Source organism: Carcharodon carcharias, chromosome 3 (genome assembly GCF_017639515.1).
Source record: "Carcharodon carcharias isolate sCarCar2 chromosome 3, sCarCar2.pri, whole genome shotgun sequence".
Lineage (NCBI taxonomy): Eukaryota > Metazoa > Chordata > Chondrichthyes > Lamniformes > Lamnidae > Carcharodon > Carcharodon carcharias.
Genome location: NC_054469.1, coordinates 48,176,133 through 48,187,829, shown reverse-complemented (window position 1 = coordinate 48,187,829; position 11,697 = coordinate 48,176,133). Strand labels below are relative to the sequence as shown.

At 39.6% G+C, this 11,697-nt stretch overlaps 1 protein-coding gene across 5 annotated transcripts in view; it reads right to left on the bottom strand.

Moving 5' to 3' along the window:
* Positions 1–5,770: 5,770 nt before the first annotated feature.
* LOC121275835 (integrin beta-1-like) overlaps positions 5,771–11,697 on the bottom strand; it is a 129,543-nt gene continuing 123,616 nt past the window's right edge. For all 5 annotated transcript variants that reach the window (XM_041183522.1, XM_041183524.1, XM_041183523.1 and 2 more), the window contains one exon: positions 5,771–7,166. Coding sequence is in view for 1 of the 5 variants with exons in the window: in XM_041183525.1 (XP_041039459.1) it covers positions 7,101–7,166 (66 nt within the window). In the remaining 4 variants the exon portion in view is untranslated. The remainder of the gene's footprint in view (positions 7,167–11,697) is intronic.

Here is an 11,697-nt window from a genome sequence, read left to right as displayed (position 1 = left end):
CATTGTTAACCACCCGGCCAATCTTTGTGTCATCCGCAAACTTACTAATCTTATCCCGCACATAGTCATCTATGTCGTTTATATAAATGACAAATAATAGGGGGCTGAACACAGATCCCTGTGGTACGCCACTGGACACTGGCTTCCAGTCACTAAAGCATCCTTCTGTCATCACCCTCTGTCTCCTATAACTAAGCTAATTTTGAATCTATTTTATCAAATTACCCTGTATCCCATGTGCCTTTGCCTTCTTTAAAAGTCTCCCATGTGGGACCTTGTCAAAGGCTTTGCTGAAATCCATATAAACTACATCAACTGCACTACCCTCATCTACACAGCTGGTCACCTCAAAAAATTCAATCAAATTTGTTAGGCATGACCTCCCTCTGACAAAGCCATGCTGACTATCCCTGATCAAACCTTGCCTCTCCAAGTGGAGATAGATTCTCTCCCTTAGAATTTCTCCAATTGGTTCCCTACCACTGACGTGAGACTCACTGGCCTATAGTTCCCTGGCTTATCTCTACAACCCTTCTTAACTAGCCGAACCAAATTAGCTGTTCACCTGTCTTCTGGCACCTCCCCCATGGCCAGAGAGGAATTAAAAATTCGGGTCAGAGCCCCTGCGATCTCCTCCCTTGCCTTCCTCAGCAGTCTGGGACACAAATGATCCGGACCTGGAGATTTGTCCACTTTTAAGTCTGCCAGCACCTTCAATACCTTGTCACTCCCTATATCAATTTGCTTAAGAACCTCGCAGTCTCTCTCCCCGAGTTCCATACCTTCATCCTCATTCTCTTGGGTGAAGACGGATGTGAAGTATTCATTCAACATTCTAGCGATGTTCTCTGGCTCCATCCATAAATTGCCCCCTTGGTCCCTTATGGGCCCTACTCTTTCCCTGGTTATCCTCTTCCCATTGATTACTTATAGAATATCTTGGGATTTTCCCTACTTTTACCAGCCAGAGCTTCCTCATATCCCCTCATTTCTCTAATTGCTTTTTTAAGCTCCACTCTGCACTCTGTACTGCACTAATGCCTCTGCTGATTTGCTTCTCTTGTACCTGCTAAAAGCCTCTCTTTTCCTTCTCATCGTAACCTGAATATCTCTGGTCATCCATGGTTCTCAGGCTTGTTACTCCTTCCTATCACCCTAGAGGGAACATGTTGAGCCTGGACCCTCCCCATTTCCTTTTTGAACACATCCCCACTGCTCTTCTGTACATTTCCCCACAAGTAACTGTTCCCAGTCTACCTTGGCCAGATCCTGTCTTATTTTACTAAAATCCACTCTCCCCCAATCCAAAACATTTTTTGCAACTTGTTGATTTCTTTGTCCATAACAAATTTAAACTGTACCATGTTGTAGTTGCTATCTCTAAAATGCTCGCCCACCACCACCTCAGCCACCTGTCTGGCTTCATTCCCCAGACTTAGGTCCAGCAATGCACTGCTCCTTGTTGGACCCTCTACATATTGACCTAAAATGTTGTCCTGTACACATTTCAAGAAGTCCACTCCATCGAAGCCCTTAACACTTTGTCTATCTCAATTAATGTTGCGAAAGTTGAAATCACCTAATATAATTACCCTATTGTTATTGTTTTTACACACCTCCACAAATCATGCACATATTTGCTCCTCAATTTCCCACTGACTATCTGGAGGTCTATAATAAACACCTAATAACGTGGTTGCCCCTTTTTTATTCCTAAGTTCTACCCACAAAGCTTCATTCGATGCCCCCTCCAAGATATCATCTCTCCTTACTGCAGTAACTGACTCCTTAACTAATAACGCAAGGCCTCCTCCTCTTTTACCCCCTTCCTGTCTCGCCTGAAGATTCTGTATCCCGGAATGTTGAGCTGCCAATCCTGCCCTTCCCTCAACCATGTTTTAATGATGGCTACAATATCACAATTCCACATGTCAATCCTCACCCTTAACTCATCCGTTTTACCTGTAATACTCCTTGCATTAAAGTAGAGGCCATCCAGCCTTGCCTTACTCCCTTGAAGCTTATTGCAGCTGTACTCCCTCTGACTTTATTGTTTTACTGTATTATGATGTGTCCCTATTCTGCTAACATTCTGTGCCCCCTCCCTCTGCCGAATTAGTTTAAACTCCTCCCAACAGCACTAGCAAACCTGCCTGCAAGGATGTTAGTCCCGCTCTGGTTCAGATGTAGACTGTCCTGCTTGTAGAGGTCCCACCTTCCCCAGAAATGGTCCCAGTGATCCAAGAATCTAAAACTCTCCTTCCTGCACCAACTCTTAAGCCATGTGTTCATCTGTGCTATTCTCCTATTTCTGAGCTTGCTAGCACGTCGCACTGGGAGTAATCCAGAGATTACAACCCGAGAGGTCTTGCTTTTTAGTCTACTGCCTAACTCCCTGAATTCTTGATGCAAGACCTCATCCCTCTTTCTATCTATGTCATTGGTACCAACATGTATCATGACCTCTGCCGTATCACCCTCCCCCTTCAGGATGCCCTGCAGCCATTCAGTGACATCCTGGACTCTGGCACCAGGGAGACAACATACCTCAGTGAAGGCGCCCTTAGATCACAGTGATGATTGAATTTTACATTCAGTTTGAGGGAGAGAAGAGTGGGTCTAAGACTAGCATTTTAAACTTAAATAAGGGCAATTGTGAGGGCGTGAAAGCAGAGCTAGTGAAAGTGAACTGGAAATTTAAGTTAAGAGGCAGGTCAATAGAGACACAGTTGCATATCTTTAAGGGGATTTTTAGAATACACAGAATTTCAATGGGAAAGAAAAATTCCAAAGGGAGGACCCACCAGCCATGGTCAACTAAAAATGTTAAAGATAGTGTCAAACTTAAAGAAAAAGTATATAATTGTGCAAAGATGGGCATCAGGTCAGGGACTGGACAGAATATAAAAAAACGCAAAGAACGATTAAAAGATTGATGAAGGAGAAATTAGAATACGAGGGAAATTTAGCAAGAAATATAAAGACAGATATTAAGAGTTTATATAGATATTTAAAAAAAGTGTTAACAAAGTGAGCATTGGTTCAATAGAAAGTGAATCTAGGGAGCTAGTAAGGAAAATAAGGAGATGGCAGATGAATCGAACAGGTATTTTGCATCAGTCCTCACTATAGTGGATACAAGCAACATCCCAGATATGTCTGAAAATCAGGAGCTGGAATGAAGGGAGGAACTCAAAAAAATTACCATCACCAGGAAAGTGCTACTGAGAAAATTGTGGGAGCTGGGGGTTGATATGTCCCCAGGTCCTGATTGATTTAATCCGAGGGTCTTAAAAAAAGTGGCTAGTGAGATAGTTGATGCATTGCTTTTAATTTTCCAAAATTCGCTAGATTCAGGGAAGGTTCCTTCAGATTGGAAAATAGCTAATGTAACGGCTTTATTCAAAAAGGGAGGGAGATGGAAATCAGGAAACTATAGGCCAGTTAGTTTAACATCTGTCACAGGGACATTATCACAGGGCACTTAGATAAATTCAAGGTAATCAGGCAGAGTTAACATAGTTCTGTGAAAGGGAAATCATGTTTAACCAATTTATTGGAGTTCTTTGATGTAGTAACAGGTGCCGTAGATAAAGGGGAACCAATGGATGTACTATACTTAGATTTTCAGAAGGCATTTGATAAGGTGCCTCATCAAAGGTTACTACACAAAATAAGAGCTCACCATGAAGGGGATAACATACTAGCATGGATAGAGGATTGGTTAGCTTTCAGGAAATCGAATGTAGGGATAAATGAATCATCATCTCGCAAATGGAGTATAACGTGGGAAAATTTGAGGTTGCTCATTTTGGCAGCTTGAATAAAAAAAGACGCATATTATCTAAATGGTGAGAGATTGCAGAGCTCCGAGATGCAGAGGTATCTGGGCATACTAGTGCATGAATCGTAAAAGGTTAGTATGCAGGTGCAGCAGGTAATTTGCAAAGAATAGAATGTTATTGCTTATTGCGAAGGGAATTGAATACAAGAGCAGGGAAGCTATGCTTCAGTTATACAGGGCATTGGTGAGATCACATATGGAGTACTGTCTCAGTATCGGTCTCCTTATTTAAGGAAAGATGTAAATGCATTGGAAGCAGTTCAGAGAAGGTTTACTAGGTTAATGCCTGGAATGGGTTGTCTTATGAGGAAAGGGTAGACAGGCTAGACTTTTATCCACTGGAGTTTAGCAGAGTAAGAGGTGACTTGATTGAAACATATGATCCTGAGGGGACTTGACAGGTGGGTGTGGAGAGGATGTTTTCTCTTGCGGGAGAATCTAGAACTAGGGGTTCACTGTTTAAAAATAAGGGGTTGCTCATTTAAGACAGAGATGAGGGAAAATTCTCTCTCTCAGAGGGTTATGAGACTTTGGAATTCTTTTCCTCAAAAGGTGGTTGAGGCAGAATCCTTGAATATCTTTACGGCAGAAGTAGTTAGATTCTTGATAAACAAGGGGGTGGCAGGAATATGAAGCCGAGTGGCCTACTCCTGCTCCAAATTCGTATGGATCATCTCAGAAATAATTGTAAATCTGGAGGTGAAAGGGAGGGAGGAACTTAAAACAATTACAATCACCAGGAAAGGGCACTAAGAAAATTATCAGAACCAAAGGCTGACAAGTCCCCAGGTCCTGACAGACTTCATCCCAAGTTCTTAAAAGAAGTGGCTGCTGAGGTAGAAGATGTATTGGTTTTACTTTTCCAAAATTCCCATGATTCTGGAAAGGTCCCATCAGATTGGAAAATAGTGAATGTAATTCTCTATTTAAGAAAGGAGCGAGACTGAAAGCAGGAAACTACAAGCCAGTTAGCCGAACATCTGTCATAGGGAAAATACTTGAATCTATTAAGGAGGCTATTCACAGAATCACACATTGCAGAAGAGGCCCTTCGAGTCTGCACCGACACGTGAGAAGTACAAGGAAGGGCACTTTAAAATATTAATACAATCTGGCAGAGTCAACATGTTTTTGTGAAAGGGAAACCATATTCGACTAGAGCTCCTTGAAGAAGTAACTAGCAACGGAGATAAACAAGCTTGTAGATGTGGAGTGCTTGGATTTCCAGAAGGCATTTGACAAAGTGCTACATCAAAGGTTACTATACAAAACGAGAGCTCATCATATAGGGGATAACTTACTAGCATGGATAGAGGATTGGTTAGCTATCAGGAAATCAAGTGTAGGGATAAATGAGTCATTTTCAGTTTGGCAGGATGTGACCAGTGGAATGTCACAGGGATCAATGCTGGGGCCTCAACTATTTACAACTTATATCAAAGCCTTGGACGAAAGGACTGAATATATGGTTACTAAATTTGATGACACAAATGTAGATAAAAAAGTAAGTTGTGAAGAAGACAGAGAGTCTGCAAAGGGATACAGATAGGTTAACTGAGTGGTAAAAAAATAAGTAGAATTTTTTTCAGTAGAACAGATTGAGTAGAATGTGGGAAAATGAACTTGTCCACATTGGAAGGAAGAGTAGAAAAGCAGCATATTATTTAAATGGAGCGAGACTGCAGAAGTCTTGAAGCACGGAGGGATTTGGGTGTCCTGGCACTTGAATTACAAAAGTTAGCATGCAGGTACAGCAAGTGATCAGTAAGGCAAATATTGTTTATTGCAAGGGGAATGGAGTATAAAGGTAGGGAAGTTCTGCTACAGATGTACAAGGCAATGGCGAAACCACATCTGGAGTACAGTTTTGGTCTCCTTATTTAAGAAAGGATATAATTGCATTAGAAACAGTGTACAGAAGGCTCATTTGACTGAAAGCTGTTTCCTCTATTTAATAAAAAAATCACAAGCAGTAAAATGATCAATTTCTTGGGGAAAAAATTCAATGTTCCCTGACCCATTAACCATTTTAATAACATGTACAGTTGTATACAATGGCAAACTGAAAAAACAAAATAAATATGGCAGTAAAATGCACATTGAAAGACAAGTATCAATATTTTTATAAAGTCATTTATTTAATAAATAACTCAAGTAAAGTGTACGGAAATAGTGAAAACATTGTTAAAATAAAAGGCACTTTAAATCAAGAACGTGATGGGAATGAAAGAGGTCACAAATTAATCCAAATTAATGCGAACAGCTGTATTTATTATGTACTCAAGTTACCATTTGCTTGCACCTTATTAGTACTAATAGCTACTAAACATAAAGGACCTTTGAGTTTTTGGACAGATCTAAGAGAACCTGCTTAGAAATGGAAGTGATGGCCATGTGTGCTGATAATAAAAATTGAAGACTAGTGGTTGCGGAAAAATACTTACATAAAACGTCTGAAAAATTACATACCAACAAAGCCTTGCATCTAATTTCAAAAACTAACAGTTTGATCTGTCATGATTTGGCAAAGCCATTTACAATTTTAAATAAAGTTGTCCACATTTGGCAGCGTAGTGTATGTATAATGCCAAATATATTTCTGCTACATGTTTAACACAACAGCTTAATGCTTCAAAAATAAACAGCATGTATTTTTGCTGAATTGCCCTAACCGAAAGGGTGCTCGACAGCGAAGAGAATGTGGATGTGGGTTTTATAAGTTGCAATATAATAGCCAGGTAAATGCGCAGTTTCTAGTGATTACCGAAAAATAGAGAGATTCATTTCGGACTTCTACAGAAATCTCACAAACGCCGTGTAAATGACTGTAGAAATTAATCCAAATCATTCCCTTTGGCACATTGAGGGCACTTCTTTTGCCATTTTCAAATGTTTTGCCTGGTTTAAAATACTTTTGAGACAATTTACATAGGAACTTTGGAAAGCCAAAATCCTGGAAAAAAAATTATTAAAAAAACTAAAACAAAGCTGCATAATCACTGAAACAATCATATTCCATTTTATAGCTGGCCTTCCCACCTTCTTCAAATTAAAACATTTTAAAAAAGCAGCCAATCTTTCTTTACACATAATGTACACATTTCAAAATCTGCATAGAAAAACTTACATTATGGGTTAGTAAATCACTGCAATGTGATCTAAAGCTATTTTGTGACTACAAAAAAAAACAAAAACCCCATTATCCATAGTTTTAACAAATTAAAAAGGAACCCTCACAAAAAATGCACAAAATCCATCATTTTCCCTCATATTTTGGGTTGACAATAGTCGTTACAGCACTCTTGTAGATTGGATTTTCACCCTGGGGAGGAAAAAAGTGTAAAATTAATATTGGATTTAGAAATGGAACAAAACAAGCTAAAAGTGGCAAGTGCTCAATTTCACTCAAGATTTACCCATATATTTAATGCTCCATTTAGTTTTTGATGGAAGAGCCATAGCGTATAATTACTTTACCAGATAAACCAGTGATGACATTGTATTTTCACCATTTTATAGTGAATCTTGTAGAGGAATGTTCATCAATTTACATTTGCAAATACATTACACAGTTATCTTCCAGACACAAAATCCTTACTGGTTTTGCAAAGGCAAGACTTGGACGTTTAAATTAGTGAAGTTAAAATATAGTGTATGGAAGCACTAATACCATTCATTCCCTCACAGCTCCCTCCATTCATCGCTTGAGCCTATGGCATGCTATAGCCATCTCAGAAACAATCAAACCAGAGTGGAAGCATGTCATTCTCAGTCCCGAGGGACTGCCTAAGATGAGAGATTGCCACTTTAACATTTTCCCTTTAACACTGCTCCCTTGTTTCATTTGGATTCTGGTGGGATTGGCATCGGTGAGCTAACTCCCTGCATTTGTACTACACCAAGGCTTATTGAGAAGGAGAAAAAACGATTTTACTGTAGAAGGATGAAAGAATTAACTGAAATATCAATCTCCCAGAATCTGAACCAAAGAAAGGCCAGCATAAAAGCTGTCTAGACCTACAGATGTGTGGGGGATTTGGTTAGGAGAAGGCTCAATAACTGAAACCATTTTCATGCAAAGGATTATAAAAGGAATTCATTGCCCCAGATGTCTTTAGATAGAAAGGCATTTGAGGTAGGCCCTTGGATAGTAAGGACCTTTTAAAGTATGTGGAGAAAAGGCAGGAAATTGAGATTAATTCTGGCTGCTGCACCGAAAACAGACTTAATCGGCTGAATGGCCAATTCCTGTTCGTACATTGCTGTGAAATATTATGACTGAAATCACTGGTATCACCCAGTGAATTTCTCCTGGCCTTTTTTCAAGAAAACTATTTCCTTTCTAAAGTTGGATGTCCAAACACTACAAAGCTATTTGAATTTCAGATTTTTAAAGTAAACCAAGGTAGTTTGGTTCTAATAACTGAAAAACTAGCAAAGTAGCATAATCTTTTTTGGGGGAAAAAAGGTTTCTTCAAGCACCCGCATGACAATGTATATGGCTTCTTGTATACTGCTGAGAATTTTAAATTGAAGGTCACAAATTTCACAGCAATGTATGAACAGGAATTGGCCATTTAGCCGATTAAGTCTGTTTTCGGTGCAGCAGCCAGAATTAATCTCAATTTCCTGCCTTATCTCCACATACTTTAAAAGGTCCTTATTACCCAAGGGCCTACTTCAAATGCCTTTCTATCTAAAGACATCTGGGGCAATGAATTCCTTTTATAATCCTTTGCATGAAGATGGTTTTCTGGAATAACTGATTTAGCTCAAAGTCTGAGATTAAGTCATTTTGTTCTAGATTGTCCCAGAAGCGGAAATTGTTCTTCACTATCCTATGTCCTACATTATTGTTTGTTTTTTTCACTTTATCATGGGATGTGGAAGTCGCTAGCAAAACCAGCATTTTGTTACCCATCCCTAAATGCCCTGGAGGTGAGGATGTGCCACCTTCTTGATCTGTTGCAGTCCATCTGGTACCTGTAGCAGTTTGGTACAACTGAGTGGATTGCTAGGCCATTCCAGAGGGCTGTTAAAAGTCAACCACATTGCTGTGAGGAGTCAGGCACATGCCAAGCCAAGTATGGATGGCACATTTCCTTCCCTAAATGACATTAGTAAACCAGATGGGTTTTTAGATAATTGATGATAGTTTCATGGCACCATTACTTGAGGCTAGTTCTCAATTCCTTTTTTTTTATTAATTGTATTTTAATTTTACCTACTGCCATGGGATTTAGGATTTGACCCGTGTCCCCAGAACATTGGTCTGCGCCTCTGGTGACATTACCACTCTGCCACCATCTCCGTATGGAATGGGAGTATAAACATATAGGAAATATTATTGCAGAATTAGGGGGAAAGTGCAGCTCTTATAAAGGGATATAATGGACTGTGCCATATTATTGCCTCTCAACTTCATCTCCGTGGAATATTAAGACTGAAATCACCAGTATCACCAAGTGAATTGCTCCTGGCCCTTCTTCAAGAAAACTATTTCCTTTCTACAGTTGGATGTCCAAACACTACAAAGCTATTTGAATTTCAGATTTTTAAAGTAAACCAAGGTAGTTTGGTGAGAAGGAATCATGATTCAATTTCTTCAATTCCCTTAAAAATTTCAGACCCCAGAAATCAGACAAGGTTGCATATTTATATAATTGGGAACAGACATGAGCACTATTCAATTACATGGATGTCATATATACTCATTTAGAGCAGACTGATTGACTGGTATAGCTTTGACTGCATGTTTTTTGGAATGGTAGTATCACATACTGGTACTCTGGGGATATCAGACACACCAATTCCACTCATAGGCATAGCCTGCAGGACCACATTTTAAGCAGGATTAATATTATGTTTCAGAATGGCTCAAATTTGAGAATGAAATTCTTTTGTTGGTCAACTGCCACTCCCTCACCATCACCTCCCATCTCTCCCACCAGTGACAGTAGACAGTTATTATTATGTGGCTTCCAGCAGTGAGACTTGCTAGGCTGAGGAGAAAAAATCTTGGCAACTTAGCCATTAAGTCTCAGCAATAACTGAATATTGTTCACATCCATGTCAGATAATTTAGATTCAAAACAGATTTCCAGAGATACAAATTATGCTCTCTTGAAGCAATCCAATTTTGAAAAGTAACATTTAAAAACCAATATATATATATATATATATATATATACACACACACACACACACAGGATACACATTTTGAAACAAAATTAGATACTTTGATTATTTCATACAACTGAATCAACTTTAATTCACAACACAATAATAAGTTAACAAAAACAGAATTACCTGGAAAAACTCAGCAGGTCTGGCAGCATCGGCGGAGAAGAAAAGAGTTGACGTTTCGAGTCCTCATGACCCTTCGACAGAACTTGAGTTCAAGTCCAAGAAAGAGCTGAAATATAAGCTGGTTTAAGGTGTGTGTGGGGGGGGGGCGGAGAGATAGAGAGACAGAGAGGTGGGGGGGGGGGGGGGGGTGTGGTTGTAGGGACAAACAAGCAGTGATAGAAGCAGATCATCAAAAGATGTCAACGACAATAGTACAATAGAACACATAGGTGTTAAAGTTCAAGTTAAAGTTAACTTTAACACCTATGTGTTCTATTGTACTATTGTCGTTGACATCTTTTGATGATCTGCTTCTATCACTGCTTGTTTGTCCCTACAACCACACCCCCCCCCCCTCCACCTCTCTGTCTCTCTATCTCTCCGCCCCCCACACACACACACCTTAAACCAGCTTATATTTCAGCTCTTTCTTGGACTAGAACTCAAGTTCTGTCGAAGGGTCATGAGGACTCGAAACGTCAACTCTTTTCTTCTCCGCCGATGCTGCCAGACCTGCTGAGTTTTTCCAGGTAATTCTGTTTTTGTTTTGGATTTCCAGCATCCGCAGATTTTTTGTTTTTATTACAATAATAAGTTAGCTTGCTATGCAAATTCCTACGTTCTAAAAGCACGCTCGAGCCATGAATGAAATGCAGGATCTCAACATCTCAGATTCATAAAGTATCAAGAGATATGATAGTTAGTACAGCAAGCTTGTGCTGATAATATATGCAATCAGCTTGCATTTATAAAGTACCATCAACATAAAAGAATAATTTCAAAGCATCTAAAAGAGGAATGATTACAAAAGTGAATGCCCAGCCAAAGGAGGCGGCTGGTATTAAGACAGGTGACCAAAAGCTTGGTCAGAGAAATGTTCTTTTTAAGGAGAGTCAAAAGAAAACAAAAGAAAAGTAAAGAGCTGTATGGTGGAAATGCTAAGGCATTGGCCCAAGTTGTTAGATGCACAGCAACCAAATGTAGGGTGAGGGACAAAGTGAGAGGAGGCACAGACTCAGGAATAGAGTGTTCGAGGTGGGGATGTGAGGTTAGAGATAGGGAAAGGAGGGGCCATGAAGAGACTTAAACAGGTATATGTAAATTTTAAAAATCAGAGATGTTGGAGACTAGAATCGAACATACATTAGTGAGTATGGGGTAATGGACAAAAAGGGCCTTGTTCAGGATTGGAGATGACCAGTGACTACACTTCATTAGTACTTCATTTGCTGCAAGACATTTTGTGATGTCCAGGTCAGAAAAGGCACTATATAAATGCAAATATTTCTTCAACAGAAGAAACAGAAGGTGCTTGTGGGGGATGCAAGATCAGCCAGGAGAGCATGAGAACAGTCAAGTGAGAAAGTGACAAGAGCATGTATGAAGGTTTCAGAGGTAGATGGACTGAGGTAGAGGTAAGGGTTGAAGTTGGCAATCTTTGTAATAGGGCAGATATAGAGCTGGAAACGCTATTTAGGGTTCAACAGAATGTTGAGTCTGCAAAC